This window comes from Leuresthes tenuis, unplaced genomic scaffold, assembly GCF_036924035.1.
Source record: "Leuresthes tenuis unplaced genomic scaffold, fLeuTen1.0.hap1 SCAF_17, whole genome shotgun sequence".
Taxonomy (NCBI): domain Eukaryota; kingdom Metazoa; phylum Chordata; class Actinopteri; order Atheriniformes; family Atherinopsidae; genus Leuresthes; species Leuresthes tenuis.
The window spans coordinates 23,189,146-23,205,705 of NW_027325371.1; the positions used below are offsets into that span (position 1 = coordinate 23,189,146).

General features: G+C 41.2%; 2 protein-coding genes across 4 annotated transcripts in view; one reads left to right on the forward strand and one right to left on the reverse strand.

The window, feature by feature from the left end:
- Positions 1-16,560, forward strand: part of cln3 (CLN3 lysosomal/endosomal transmembrane protein, battenin) — a 313,824-nt gene that overhangs the window by 189,017 nt on the left and 108,247 nt on the right. The gene's annotated exons all lie outside the window — the stretch shown is intronic.
- Positions 1-16,560, reverse strand: part of abat (4-aminobutyrate aminotransferase) — a 43,970-nt gene that overhangs the window by 7,774 nt on the left and 19,636 nt on the right. For all 3 annotated transcript variants that reach the window (XM_072369720.1, XM_072369721.1, XM_072369719.1), the window contains 7 exons: positions 13,316-13,365; positions 13,082-13,162; positions 12,822-12,914; positions 11,015-11,077; positions 10,826-10,889; positions 2,630-2,778; positions 2,188-2,325 (listed from right to left, as the gene is read on the reverse strand). In XM_072369720.1, the coding sequence (XP_072225821.1) occupies positions 2,188-2,325; positions 2,630-2,778; positions 10,826-10,889; positions 11,015-11,077; positions 12,822-12,914; positions 13,082-13,162; positions 13,316-13,365 (638 nt within the window). The remainder of the gene's footprint in view (positions 1-2,187; positions 2,326-2,629; positions 2,779-10,825; positions 10,890-11,014; positions 11,078-12,821; positions 12,915-13,081; positions 13,163-13,315; positions 13,366-16,560) is intronic.

The window sequence follows — 16,560 nt, forward strand, 5'->3', positions numbered from 1 at the left end:
TTTTGATACATGTAAAATGTCCCTCAATCCTCTAAGAAAGAAAGAAAATCAACGAGAAAGTCTTCCATCTCACAGCTGATTAAAAATCATCAGTATCATTCTGCCTTTTCATTCTCTCTGATTGAAAAACTGATGAATCGCTCCAGATCCACTCAAGCTTACTTTTTAGGGTCAGGGTTAGGCTAACCCATCACCTGAAGTCTTGCACCTCTTCACTTGATCATACGTCCACCAAACTGACCAAGTGTGCATTTAAATGCTTTATATATTACTTGAAAAATATCAGCAATAACTCTGGAATTTTCCCCGTTTCCCTCAAGCATGCTATAATCACACCTCTACTGAAGAATACAAGCCTTGATCATCCTGTTATCAATAACTATAGATAAGTACTGAATTTTCCCTTTTTTAGTAAAATATTTGTAAAACTGGTCTAAAAACAACAGGTCAGTATACATGTCAAATAAAGAATTTGTATGTAACAATCAGATTTCAGAGCCAATCACAGCACAGAAATAGCTCTACTTAGTAATCAATGAACTTAAGATCAAGAGATCTTCAGTTTTAGTTCTGATGGATCTCAGTACTGCCTTTCACACTGTTGCTCATGGCCATTTGATTCAAAGGCTTCATGATTCCGTTGGTAGTTAACTTGTTTGTACCATACCTAAGGAATAGGAGTTTACATATTTCAACAGGTGGTTTCAACAGAAAAATCAACAGAAAAAAAATTTCTCTCTGGGGTTCCTCAAGGGTCAGTTATTGGTCCACATCTTGTTAACCTTTATATGTTCCGGTTTAATAAGATCATAAATAATCATAATACATCTAAAGACGTATATGCTGATGATACACAGTTGTACCATCATTATCATCTGATGATCTGTCTCTGGAAGACAAAGAGCAAGCCAGATTCTGGGAATTATGTTTGATACTGATCTCACTTTTGAAAACAACATTACTACAAGAACTGCTTTCTACCACTAACTAATAGATACAAAGTTAGACAATTCACATCTCAAACTGACTCTGAGAAATTGGTCAATGCATAAGTAGTCAGAATACTGCAAGTGTTTATCCAAACGTAACAAGTGATCAGCTCTTCAGAGCAAACGACCCTGTAGAGGTAAAAAGAAATGGTGGGATTATAAAGCAGCAGCCAAAAACGCTCACACATCACATCAGACTGCAGAGGAGGACCTACTACTGTTTTATCTGCAGCAGAGGAACACACAGCCTGCACACTACACAGTCTGTGTGGAGGTGATGAGGAGACTCACGTGTACAGATGCATCATGGGATATCTGTGGAAGCCTCTGAGCCAGTCTGCTGCCAGAAAATCAGAAGCACCTCTAAACACTCGACTTGTTTTCAGCAGTGAGGTCTTCCACAGCCTTTACGCAGTAATTTATAGCCCCCACACTTACTGTAACGATGAGTGCGCCGTGAAATGTGATGACGAGAAACGAAACAAGAAAACAATCGCTATCTTCCACAGCAACTTCTGTTTTTTATGCTAACCTATGAGGCCTCCTTTTCTAGTTTCTACCTCATATCAGGGTGACATTACTATGAAAACATGCGTATGTGTGTTCTGAAGACTGTCAGAGGTGTGCACATTCTTTCTTTCTCAAAAAAAAATAAAACAGTTTGTGAGCAGGAAAAAGCATACACATGCATTCTGTGGATGCAGATTGTGTTTAAACCTGGTCCTGGGTCTCTCAGGTAAATCAGGTGAAGGTCTTTAAGCTGCTCTCACAGTTAGAGGGTCTGCTGGGGCTCAAACTGCCTGCTGGTCTGAGGTCAGTTACAGGTGTGTCACCTTCAAAACTAAACACACACCTTTCCTACACTTAATAACTGTGTCTCCGTATTCATATTTGTGCACGTGATCCTTTGTGTGTAAGCATATGTATATTCATGACTGTATCATTGCTTGCTTTTTTCATCTTCTGTCCATGTTAAATAGATTGAGTTTACAATAAATTAAATGTACCATATAAATAAAGTGGCTATTGCCATTACTTGACTTGGTGCTGGTTGTCCAATCATAGCTGAAATATTATACTTCAAAAGTGATATCTAACAAAAGTTATTAGATCTGAAGCATTTCTTCTTCAAACATGTCTGTCTGGGGCTTGTAAACCAGTTTATGTTACAAGCTGAGGCTTTAGCGGTATCTGTTACCTTGCGTGCAATGTTGCGGAGTCTTCTGAAGAAGTCTGGCGAGGCGTGGTTATCACCTCCTTCAGCCTGAATTGGTTCAATTACAATCCCTGCCACAGGTTTGCCCTTCTGCCTCCACTTCACAATCAAGTCCTCCACCTGAACATGCACACAGGAGTTACCAGCAGCTTTTTATTTTGTAGGAGGAGCCATGTTATCGCCTTGATATTAAAAACTTCTATATAATCCTAATACATAAAGAAGAGCAGAAAATTGTTAGTCAATAAATAGGTAATTTTTGGTATTAATATTAAAAACAATTTTGGACTCACAATGGTCATTTCCACTTTGTTATGCATGCTGTTTTAGCACAATCACAGCAAATAATAAATATAAATGCACTGATTGAGAGATCGATAACATGAATCACACGCACGCACGCACGCACGCACACACACCCTACCTCCTCCAGGCAGCGGGCCTCTTCCTGTGCATTTTCTCTGGCGAACTCCTCCAGTGGATACTGCAGTCTGGGGAACGGGGCGATCGGCCAATCAAATGATGGTACATCCAGTTTGTGAATGACTTTGGAATGTGTTGTTGCTAGGCAACCTAAACAAGGTAAAATATAGACATATGTTGGAATAAAAACAGCCTTTTAATGTTCCAACTAAGTGAATCTAATAACCAACCAGCTCATTCAACCTGTTCATTCAATTAGTTGTTGGTGCTGAATTCTTTATAGTTGTATTTTCAGGTCATATGATGCTTTCTGACCTAATGCTGTCACCCTGTCAGACCAAACATTACATACGCTGTGCAAGCTGCTGGGTTCAATGCACTGCTCAGAGCAGTCATGGAGTACAAAGCAAAATAGACCGTTTTTAGAATATGGCAAGCAGGAGCTCCCAGTTTGAATGCAGTGTTTATGCTACTAACAAGGAAAAAGCATCTGTCCCCAGTGGTTGGCATTAACGACTGCTGTTACTGACAATAACAACAGAAACTGAGTGTGTGAGATGTTTGTACCTGTGCTAACTAAATAGTTGTGGAGGGTAAGTAACAAAGATTGTGCTGGAATCCAGGTAAGGAGACAAATCAGTTCACCTGGGTCTTTTTTCCTGAAGTGGCACAGCTGAGAGCAGCTAAGACAAGCCTTTGTCTGGTTGTTTGGTGAGGAACTAAAAACACTTTTATACAGATTTCAGTTACCTGCATATCTTTGCTCATGTTTATGCATTTAGCAGACGCTTTTATCCAAAGCGACTTACAGGTAGGCAGATAGGGTAAGGGGGTTTTGCCTAAGGAGGCAGTACCGGTCATGCAGGTGATCTGAACCCAGGTCTCCCACATGGAAGGTGGCAATCACCGTGGGAGAAGGTGGGTTCTTCTCCTGACACAGCACCAGAAGTGCGAGTCACTGTTTTTTACATTATCGTGTGCTTTTACTTCAATCAAATGGTGAATCCAGCCATGTTGAGGATGGGCACTATGTGTAGAGTAGTTATTCTGAATGTGCTTTATTGTGTTCTTATTCCTTTGTGTGAGTGGCTTTTGTTTTTGCATGTTGATAACTTCATTTGCAAACACTCCTCGACCCCAGCCTCCCTGACAGTGCAGTATAGTTTCAGCTTGCTTGTTTTCTGCTTGGTTAATTTTCTTTAATGTATTTTACAACAGTTCCCCAGCCCTTCCTGCACTGTGGCCAGAATGTGATTTTAAGTCTATTTGAGCACAGGGTTCTACTTTTATTGAATGTAAAACTTGTGTTTTGGGTTCAGCAGTCTCTGGTTCCAACTCATTGTGGGTTCAGTATGTTTAGTATCGCCTGATCACAAAACTATATACTAGGCATCACCTGGGAATTAACCAATTGACCTTTTGCTAAGCCCCTCCCACAAACAGCTTCTGTCCAATCCTACGTTAGCAACCGTAACTATGCAGAAGAGGCCAGTCAAGCTTTCGACAGAAAGCAATATCCGAAGCGGGACTTGGAAGTCCGAAAGTCGATATCCAAGAAGTTTGGAGGGTGGTGTTTAATTCATTCCCTTCCCCAACCCAAGACGCAACAAGAAAGATGCCGGGTGTGGATAAAGCAGTGTGGAAGACCACACGAACAGCTCAATCCCTCCAAAATCACTAACAGCACCTACGTTTGTTCTGAGGTAAAGTGCTAGCTAATGTTAGCTAACCATAGCTTTGCAAGGACTTCTCCATGGCAACCTGCTGTGGTATCATGATGACATCCTGTGAGATGAGACACTGGTTGAGAGCCAGACATAGGAACTCTCTGGGCTACCCCCCATCCCACGCCTTCAAGTTGTTTTTGCGTTTTTATGTGTGAAGGGAGCAAATGTTAGCTTATGTTTTGTTGCAACTCTTTAATTGTGCGTATGCACGTTAGCTGCAAGCTGCCTGCTGCAAAATGAATCCCCCCCCCCTAAGGGATTAATAAAGTGTTTTCTGATTCTGATTTCCTGATATTTAAGCAAAATAAATACAAACAGATAGAGACAAGTTCTGAAATACTGATATCTTTTAGCATTTTCTGAAGGGACGCCCTGCTTCCTCTGGAGCAGCAATCTACGGGTCTCCGCTTGCGCTCACGCCTGGCTTCCGCGATGACAATAGACGAGATCGGACAGGCTGCTCTCACCCACAGTTTGTATGAAAACGTACGAAAAGTTATGCGCAGATTTTCGTGTATAATCTACGAATATCCGTTAACACGAGCTACCAATGCGCCTGCGCAAAGCCTGAAGTCAGGGCTGACGTGCCTTTTATTCACAGAGGAAGAGAAACATTTTAAAATGGTTTCGACATTATGATACATTCTTGAAAGCGAAAATTTTAATTAAAATTTTTACAATCTTCCTTCAGGGAATGTATACAAGCTTTAGTTTGTTAATTAACTTGTAAAGTTTATCTTTGTTTCCAACGTTGCTATGGTGGTTACTAAGGACGCTATTATCGCTTCCGCAAATGTCACGTTAATCACCATAGGCTACTTTTTGTTTTAATTTGCTTTTGTTTCGCTGTTGAAACACGCTATAAAGGAAACACATGCAGGCAACGGAGAAATAAGTTTGTTTTGGAACAGCAGCGCACCCTGAAAGATCACTGCCCACTGACATCTTCTGTATCGAACCAGAGCGCCGAGGCGAATGGAGAGAGCTGGAATAATTCTATTTACAGGATGTATTCACGGACAGCTGATATATAAACAAATTAAATAAAGATAGGTTTTATTTGTCCTTCTTATGCGTCACATAGAAACTAAACTGTGTTTCACACATCCACTGCAGTTAATTTCAACGATAAATCAGGAAATATGGATAAATAAATCAAAACAGATAAAAATGGTCAGGGATAAAAGAGAATAAAAATGGTCATTAAATAGGTGCTCTAACAAATTAACAGCTACAGACACCACACACGTAGCAGTTCTGTTCTGAGCTTAACTAACACAGTTTGGACAGGGTGGAGCCAATAAAATCTCAGTGATACAAAGGGATACAGTAGGTATAATTGGCCATATTAGGTCATTAGAAAATATGCTGTGAAACTCACTGTAAATTATGGGGAAAGCCGGGTCTAAACTGGTCCAAATTTAAAAGTCTGACAGTGTATTAAGCAGATGTCAGTATTTTGAACACATGTGGCCACTAACTACCCCTTAAACATGTTTGAATTATTTCATCCAGCTTGGTCTTAATAAAGATCTGAGAAAGCACACCTCAAAGGGCCTTGGAGCAAGATGGAAATTAAACTTTGGTGTGGGACAGAAGTGAAGGCATCATTGGAAAGGTCTTGACCCAGGGAGTAACATACGTCAGAATGGAAACTGTGGGCAGCTCCTCAGAGGTGACCTTTGAACCTTGAACCTGAGACACTTTTGAAGGCTTTTACAGAGCAGCAACAAAATGGGCTACAGGCCACTTTTAAACAGTTTTGGAAAGCTCTTGACCTATACTACCATCATCTGTGGGACACCTGTAGGGGGCGCCACTAAGTAGGGTCAAAACCCAGAAAAAACGCGATTTCATCCCTTTAACTAAAAGCAAGTTCAAATCTGACCAAACAAATCTGACCAAACAGATGTGCTTCTCAACCCCAAAACCTGTAATAAGTCTGAAAGTTTCCAGGCCACAATTTCACATATTAGAGGAAACACATTCGAACTACAAAACATATGGCGCTGCCTGCCACTGTGTACAGCAGTTTAGTACAAATTGTAGTTTTTATATCGTGCTTTCAGGTTAGGGTCAGGGTTGCGAAATGAGGGTTTAAAAATACTTATCTGTGTATTTTTAAACTGAAAATGTATAACTCTAACATGTATGCATATGTTGTGAGAAAAACTATTATGAAAACATAAAAACATGCTAATTTAGACATGATTCCTGCCACTCTGTTTCACAGACGGAAAGAGGCGTGTTCAGTAGCTGAAACGAATGGAAGCCATTTTTTTCTGCAGGGAACTGCGCATGCGCACTAGTCACTCGTGTCATTAGATATTCGTAGGATAATGCACGTAAACCAGTACATAACTTTTCGTATGTTTCCATACGAACCCTTTCTTTAATCTTGCTAACCCTCGGTTTGTGCCACTGTTGTGGCCAACTTGTGCAAGATATTGCTGGGTTTTGCTGGGCATTAATGAAGAGTGCATGTCAGCCCCACTTTATGTGAGCAACATCCTGGTGCACTGTAAACAAATGCAAGATAGTTTATTTTAGCAAGAAATTAGCAAACAGAACGATAGTGAAAGCTAACATAACATTTAATTAGATTAAAAAAATATATATCGTGTTACCCTGCTGTACTAGAACATTGTTGTTCTTGTGTGTGCTGTTTTTTTAATTGAAGTGTCAACACGTGGTGTCTGGCGCTTACACTGAGAGCGATGTACTTTTCCCTCTATTTTGAGTTCCTCTTCGTTTTAACTTCGCCAACATTTAATCTGGTGAACATATCTTTCAAACGCATATTGGAGACCTTTTGTCTGCTTCTCTGTGACACCTTTGAAGAATTTTTCCAAGAAAGTTTCAGATAATTCCTGAGGAATATGACTTAACAGTACCGGTAAAAACTCCATGTTTCTCGCTCTCGGAGGGAAAGCTTGTGGCTTAACAACAGTAACCAAGGGGGACGGGGCTTAGCAAAGGGTCAATTGTGACATTCTGCAGCAATATAGATAATGATGTGAAAAGTAATAACTTGACTGTTGCAGTTGCCCCAGATCATTTTCATGTAGTTTGAATTTGTTGGGATTTTTCACTTTTTTCCCCTGCAAAACACAGATTTTCAGCAGCAAATGGTAACTAAAATCTTGAAAACGACCCCAAATCCCGGATAATTTGAAAAGGAAACGCCAAGGATGTCGAACAGGTTGAGGAAGTTCCAGCCAGGTCTTCCCTTGATACTGATGGGGAATGTCAGATCACTAATAAATAGAATGGATATTCTTGGAGCATTCAGGAGGAGACAGAAAGAATACTAAGAATGCAGTATTGTATTCCACTGAAACATGGCTGCAGGAACATATATCAGACTCCAACGCCTCTCTACCTCACTTTAAGATGATACGAGCCAACAGACACATCAGGAGGAGCAGGAAAAGAAAAGGTGGAGGTGTCGTAGTGCTTGTTAATAAAAGATGGTGTAATCCTGGTTGTCTACAAGAAGGGACGTAACAGACTGTACTTCTAAAGGAAGCTTAGGTCCTTCAGTATCTGCAACAAACAGACATAGCATTTTCCTTGGTGGCCGAAAAGTTAAATTTTCGTCTCATCTGACCAGATTCCTCCATACAGACTCATTCCTCCATACATTTGGGGAGTGGCCCACATGCCTTTTGGCAAACTCAAAACATGTGTTCTTATTTTTAACACTAAGTAATGGCTTTTTTTTTTTGGCTACTCTTCCATAAAGCCCAGCTCAGCTCTATGGAGCATACGGCTTATTGTGGTCCTATGGACAGATGTCTGCTGTGGAACTCTGCAACTCCTTCAGGGTTACCTTTGGTGCTGCCTCTCTGATTAATGCCCTCCTTGCCCGGTCTGTGACTTTTAGTGGGCGGCCCTCTCTTGGCAGGTTTGTTGTGGTACCGTGTTCTTTCCATTTGAAGATGGTGAATTTGATGGTGCTCCCGGGGATCATCAAATATTTGGACATTTTTCTATAACCTGACTTGTTTGAAGAGCTTCTTGTTCTTCATGGGGTGATACCTCTTTCTTAGTGGTGTTGCAGCCTCTGGGGCCTTTCAGATAAGGTGTGTTTATACAGACAGATCATGTGACACTTAAGATTCCACATAGCTGGACTTCATTTCACTAATTAGTGACTTTTGAAGGTAAGTAGTTGCACCAGAACTTTTTAGGGGCTTCATAGCAAAGGGGGTGGATACAAATGCACATGTCAATTTTCAGTTTTTTAAATTTAAAAATGTAACAACGTGTAAAGAATAACTGAACTATTCTGAAGTATTTCAGCCCTTTGTCAAACTATTGTGGAATGAGCACCAGTTCTCTCGTCCAACAAAATTAATGTATAGTTTTCAGGGCAAAAGTCAATGCAACACAACAAGAACAAGCCAGGTAAATATCCACCATGGCCATTGGTTCATGTTGTTCTATTTGCTATTAGGGTGAGTGCCGTCAACTAGCCAAATATCAGCTAAAACCAATGTTAAGCCAATTTGTCTGTGTGCATTTACTGTTTACTTTACTGAGTCAGACCTACATGTATCTACTGTACTGGACTGGTCCAACAGTCACTTTACATGATACTAGAAAAAAACGTCCAAACATAACCTGAATTGCATGTTAACATGTTAGAATTACCAAAATCATATGCAATTGAGATTCTGAAAGGCAAACTAACACACATACATTACAGTCCGGTATCAAATCAGTCCTGCATGTAAACACTCAACTAGACTGAGATGGTCCTAAGTGCTCCGTACATGTTCCAGGGTTCAATCATTATGCATCATTTTGTATAGCATGTATATTAATGCAGCTGAATTTCCAATAAAGCTGCTCTCATTCACATCTTTTTCGACTGGGACTAAAAGTCAGCCCATCAAGACAATGCATCAACTGGTGCTCAAGCATTTCCAGACTGTCGCTCTGCTCTAATAAAATCCAGATTTCATAACCACAGCATCACCATTCAAGTAACTCAAAGACAGCGTCTGTGCAGTGAACTCAGCTGGACTTCCAAGTTAGAATGTCTTCAGTGCACTACAGTACCGGACATTCTTCAGTTAAAGCTGTAGTGTGTAACTTCTGTCGCCCCCTAGAGGATGTCTGCGTTATTACAACGATGCGGCCAGCACCTCAATATGACGTATGGCCCGGTGTAACCCGCTCCTCTCCTGCCCACCGTACGCAATTCAACACAGCACACGGCACAGCATACTGTTCGTCACGGTACACAAAGCACTGGCTACAAGATGTGTGCTGCTCCTCACGTTACAGGAGTAAAGCCTAGTTTATGCTTCTGTGTCACGTCGACGAAGTAGCTGTCGACGTGGACCCCTACGCCGTAGCCTGACGTGCACCTCCAAAAAAATCCTAACTACACGTTGCATTGACGCAGGCCGTAAGGGCTGTGATTGGTAATGAGAACGTAATTTCTGGCAGTTTCTTTTTCCTGTCTTAATGGCTGTACACGGCCAATAAGCTCGTCAAATCGGCCCGTTGACATTCGAAAGTATCAAAGTGCTTTTGTTCATCCAGGTCCCTCAGTGGGTGAACCAGTGTTGTAAATTCACTGGTTCCCAGCCTCGGCCGGTCGTACAGACCCCCCCCGCAAACGTCTTCTCTGTCGCCTGCGCTTCAACATTTGCAATTTAAGCATTTGTTCTTCAATATTGATGAGCTATAAGCCCTGAAACCACACAAACACACAGCCTCACCTCCCTAGAGAACTGGAGAACTGCAAAGCAACACGTTCCCTTGACGCAGAACTTCGAATGCTCAATGACGGCGTCTCGTCTACACCATCCACGTGACAGAGAAGAATAAACTAGGCGTAAGTCCTTTAGTCACTCTCTTTCTTCGCCAACAGACCTGCCGAACTGGAAGGCCTTTTCTTTTTAGCATGATCCACTTCTGAACCTCTTGGTCGCTTCTTTGGGTTCTCTGCCATGTTGCTTCTAGCAGCGCTCTCCTCCCCCCCCCTGCTCCGTTTCAGATAAAACCGAGTAGAATGCGTCAGTTCCTGTGCGCCAGCGCTGGAATATCGGCCCATGACACCAAATAGAAAAAGCACAAATACATACAGAAAAATACAGCGAGGGGTTGGAGGAGCCGAACGGCTTCATCAGCGCTGGATCATCTCCTCTTGTGGTGGCTTGAGGGAAACGGATATTTGTAGACTCGTAGAAGTTACGCACTGCAGCTCTAATTACTGGATTCTTCTCAGTATTTCAGCTGTCAGCAGAAATACTGAACATCGCCCGAGAACTGGCCAGCAGGTATTCAAACACATCCACATCATTAAGGGTGGAGCTGCTATGCTCACACACTATCTGCAGTTTAATACAGGAGGGGAGCTCTGATGTCAGCTCCTTCAACTCATTACAGCAGTAATGACAGGACAGTAGTAGTGGAGAACAGTGATGTTTGGTATATGGTCGTGTTTAACATACCCATTGTTCTTCCATGGAAACCTCCCATGAAAGATAAGATACTGAGTTCTGGACAACCTGGGGCCTGGGATGGAAACATAGAGACAAGACGCAGCAGAGTAACAGAAGCAAAAAATAGAAAAAATTAGAATGATGTATATCGTTGGAATTCAGTCTGCAGCGTCATGATGTGGTGATCAATAGAAGGACCTGGTTTATCATGCAGCTGCTCATGTCCTCTTTAGATGGTGTATTCTGACCTCGCTCTTTGTTCTAAGGAAAAAGCAAAGACATGGGATGAAGCTGACATTTAGTGAGATAAGAATTCTACATGCATTTAAAAAGTTCAGCATTTGGATTCAAGCTTTGATCTCCATCACTGAAACCGTGGACTGTGCAACAGCAGGTTCGGAGGGAGCACAGAGTAGGCTAAAGGCTGACATGTCCAGCAGCAAAATAACTGCTCTCTGACATCAGTGGAAGACTCGTTTCATCATATTATCTCACTTTAGGCTCAACTGAAAGCAGCACCATCCAGTCGCAGTAACAGTGGCATCATTCATTAAAGCCACATGAAAACAGAACATTGACAATACACTTCAAATGTTTTCTGATTGAGGGGAGACAGCTGGCAAACCAGTTATGTCAGCCAATAATATCAAGATGGCAGCATTCAAATGTTCAAGTTTTTGTTTTCATTCACTGATAAAAAACGTCAGATCCTAAGTACCTGAAAGCTAAAGTCTAAACAGAGTAAAACAAAGCATGCAGCAATTCAAACACATTTCTGGTTGCTACTGGGATAAACTGAAAAACAAACAGTGGTGTCCACTGACCACAAGGAAAATGATTTCAAGTTTAGGGCTTCTTCTGCCTCATGAATCCATAGATTGTAAGAGCAGTCATCTGTTTTTCTGAATGGTCAGCTGGTGATTTGTGACAGCAGTGGAAGCACTGCTTCCCTGTTTAGAGTGATGATGGATGTTCTTGCATATTGATGTGTTTCAAATAGGTAAGAATACAGCTTTAAAAATCAGACATGAACAGTATTGAACACTTTCTTAAAAAGATCTTTGAATCATTCAATTCAATTCAATTCAATTCAATTCAATTCAATTCAATTCAATTCAATTTTATTTATATAGCGCCAGATTACAACAATTGTCATCTCAAGGCACTTAAGTAATATAGTCCAATTCAAGCCAATTGGAATTCAATTCATTGTAATCATAATCCAATTAATTCATATAGAGCTAATTCAAAAAATTAATATCCTAGCTAAGGAAACCAACAGATTGCACCGAAATGTGTCTTCAGTCCAATCTCCCGTCCTGAGCGTGCCTGTGGCAACTGTGGAAAGGAACGACTCCCTTTTAACAGGAATCATCACATGTATGTCAGTCCCAGAGTCTCTGTAGCATCAGCGAGCAGACAGTGAGAGTTCTCTAAAGCACCGGTGAGTCTCATCCAAAAATAATGCTGTACACATTCTAATTCAAGTGTTATACAATGAAACTTGTGACAAATGTATTCACTGTTGCATGTGTTGGAGGTAGAGCCTGTAACTGGTGACTGTCATTAATTTTCTAATGACCCATTCAGTCTCTGAGCTCACAGCAATGTTTGAAACAAAGAGAGGACAGAAAGAGCAGCAATTCACAGATTTGAACTTGTAACACTCTTAAATTACATGTATGAAAAATGACCTCAACTATAATCAAAGGTAGTTTCTTATTAGATAAATAAAGTCAAGCATTTTAGTTCACTTCTATTAGAAATGCAATATTTAACAAGTTGCCTAATATTCAGTAAGCTCCATACGTTACAAATGTGTAACTAACGCTATTAGATAAATGAAGTGAGGAAAGCGCAGGCATCTCAGTTCTAGCAATCTGTGTTTGGTTTCCCCAAATTAAACAAAAGATCTATTTATGGCTTTATTTGAAACACTTTTTGCCTGACTTGACACTTTTATTTGGGTTCACAGTTGTACACTTCATGCTCTTCTTCCACTCACCCGGTACCAGATGAACATTGCTTTGTAGGCGTTCTCATTGGAGCAAGAGCCACAGGCCATTGTTTGAACACGACTCATTCCACTTGGAGCCACCTGACAGGGTGTGAGACACGAGGGGAACAAATCTGAATAATAGCACTTGATATGAAGAGATGAATCAAATACATTAATAGAAGCAGTGATAATCTCTTTGGTCAGTTGTGACTGGTTATTCTGTGTGTGTGTGTGTGTGTGTGTGTGTGTGTGTGTGTGTTACTAACTGAAAGAAGACTTTCTGCAATTTTGTCTGGAAAATTCTCAGGAGGCAGGATTCCCAGGGCAGGGCGGTTCACAAATGCACTCTGAGGAAAGACAACCACACAGACCATCAGTGAGGAAGGGCATGGTGTTCATCCACTATTCTCTATTTTTTGAGAAAATGATGTAATTCACTGTACTGGACTAATGCCTACTGTCACTCAGTACGAGTGCTGTTCTGTGTGGAAGGGACCTACCAGGTTGTTGGGATTGGTCATCATCTTCAAGAGAGAAGGGTGGTTGTAGCCTGAAAAAGGCAGAATAAAAAAGATTTTACCCTAAACTATCATATCCTCTCATGCTGAGTTCGTACAGCTCCGAAATCTTTTTGTTGCTTCCTCCCACCTGAGATCAAATAGGAGGGAGCAGGGAATCAACAGTATAGGAAACAGGTGTTTAATAAGACAAGATATCGTTGCTTTGGAGCAGATATTTGACATTATGCGTCTACTTTCAAAGTAACAACATGGCATTATGCGTCCCATCTGAAACAACAACAGTTCCAAAAGAGTTGGGTTGCAAATAAAAAACAGAATACAATGATTTGCTAATCTAACAAACCGATATTTTATCTGGAATAGAACACAGAAAATATACCAAAGGTGAAACATTTTACTGTTTCATGAAAAGTTTCAACTTTAAAGTTTTTTTATTTGACGGCAGAAACATGTCTAAGTAAAGTTGGGACGGGGCAACAACAGTTGGAAAAGTAAGTGGTACGAAGTGGACAGCTGGAGAAATATGCTGAAACTAATCAGGTTAACTGGCATAAAAGAGGCAGCCTTAAAGAGGCAGTCTGTCAGGAGTAAAGATGGACACAATCTGCACTGTTCATCATCTACAGAACAGAATATCATCAGAAGACTGGAGACATATCTGTGCAGGGAAACAGTTGAAAATCATGGATGCCAGTAACCTTCAGGCCCTCAGGCAGCTTTGAACTAAAAATAGACCTGATTCTATCCTGGAAATCACTGCATGGGCTCAGGAATACTTCCAGGAATCATTATCTGTAAACACAGCTCAACATAACATCCACAGATGCAAGTTAAAGCTCCATCATCCAGAGAAGAAGCCATATGTGAACAAGATGTCGTCTTCTCTGGACCAAAGCTCAACGTCTGAAATTCTTTTTGGAAATAACGAATGCTCCATCCTCCAGACTAAAGAAGAGAGGGACCATCCTGTTTGTCATCAGCTCGCAGTTCAAAGCCTGCATCTCTGATGGTATGGGGGGGCATTAGTGCCTATGGAACTGGAAACCTGCACATCTGGAAATGCTCCATCAATGCTGAAAGGTATACACAGGTTTTAGAGCAACATCTGCTCCCATCCTGACTGCGTCTTCTTCAGGATGCGATTCCCACAGCATGGCTTCTTGATAGAAGAGCCCGGGTGCTGGACTGGCCTGCCTGCAGTTCAAACCTTTCACTGAAAATCTGTGGAGCATCAACACAAAACACAACAAAGAAGAGCCAGGACTGCTGAGCAGCTGGAATCCTATATCAGACAACATTCCTCTCCCCCAGGACCAGCAGCTGGTTTCCTCAGTTCCAAATGTTTACAGACTGTTGTTAAAGGAAGAGGGGATGCTACACAGTGGGAAACATGAACCTGTCCCAACTGTTTATTCAGATGTTACTGCCATTGATTTCAAGATGTATTTTATATTTTTATTTTTTTTACATCTGATATGTTTTCTCTGCTGTATTGTAAATGAAATGTTTGATTTGAACTGGTTTTATTATTCTTACATAAACTGCTGCAGCTGACTTACATAAAGGGCAGTCCACCAATAGCCAGCAGAGGGCAGTGAGGTATCAGAATCGTTCTGTCATGTCCTCATTTAGAGCATTGCTCATTCTCTAGAAGTTGAATTTCACAAAATAATTAAGGAACATAATACTGTCTTGGATGTACTGTGTATTTCTGAAATCTTTCAGTTCATTAATATCCAGCTGTAAATGTTGTTATATCTGTTATTTCTGTGTTTTCAGTCCTATTATCATTATTATTGTTGTATATATTCTATTGTATGTTGCTATATGTTATCAGTGGGTACTATCGCCTTATGTATGTTGCACAGTGATGTTTGTACTGTACTCCTCATCCTAAGCATTTCAACATGTGTGTCTGCAACACACGACAAATAAAACAACTGGAAATATCATGAAAATACACAGTATTTTATCAACACAGGCAAGTAAGAGAAGAAACAGCAACATAAAAGCTGCCCTGTATCAGCGCATGCAAACCCTCCATCACAAAAACAAAAAACGTCATTATTAAAGTTCCTATTTTCATCTGAATGGATCTTTGCAGCATTTCCAATGGCACGACTGTAAAAAAATGGAACTGTCCCTCATGGCATAAAGGTCAGAGAGCCTTTTGTGCTTTCTTTTCATCCAAGCCAGAAAATGACAAAGTCAAACAAGTATCATATAAATACTTGGAGGGGCTGTGGTGAGTGGAAACTTCTCGAACCCTGAACTGCTCAACACAAACGCACATTAGCAAAGTGATTTTAAATCAAAATTCAGGTAGACAAATGTTAATTATCCTGTTTCTATCAATATAAAAGTCTAAATCATACTAGTAAGTGGAGTAAAACAGTTACCAACTCAGATGGAAAGCCTTGTGAAGTACTGAATTAATTAAGTGAACGCTCCAGGCACCAACAAAAGCCCTTCTGTCACGGAGGCCCAAGTGTTGGAACCAAAGATTTGAGGAAAAAAACCTCAATCTGGCTTCAGGCACTGCGAGGGTGACCAGATGCCCCGCTTCTGCGGGACAGTCAACCACTTTCACTACTTTTCACAAACTGAGACGTTGTCCCGCATTGTTACCGACAGTCAGACTCCAGTTTTATAATCTGGCTTTTATCAAACGGCTGTGTGGAGAAAGCAGTGAGGGCTGTTTGATCACGTCAGTCCAACAGGAACACGGACGCAGGTTAAGGGCACGCACACCAACAAAAACAATGCAAATCAGGTCAGAACGGCACCGGCGAGCAGCACCGCGGCGCCGGCGAGCAGCAACACGGTCGGAAAGCACGAGTCGCACAACTCAGCACAGAACATGCAGCTACTCAGTCAGGTGCAGTAACTCCAGCGGCACAGGGAGCTCCATGCTGACTGTTTTCTTACGAGAGAGAACGGGAACGTTGCATTTGAATAAGATGTATTTGTTCAGTTTTTATTTGCACTCTGTTATGCTGCTGAACCAAGCAGATGCAGATAGTAAAGCACAAGCTCAGGGGCAGTTATTTTAGAGCACCTCCATGCGTTGCTGTCCCACACAGACAGTCTGGGCACTGCAGCCCGGCTGGAATAATCATTAGTCTGAACATCCACCTCAGAGAAAGCTTTTCTGTACCGTAACTCAAGTCTTTCATTTGTTGTGGAAAAGACTAAGTGAACCCCTGATCCAGCAGCTTGCAGCA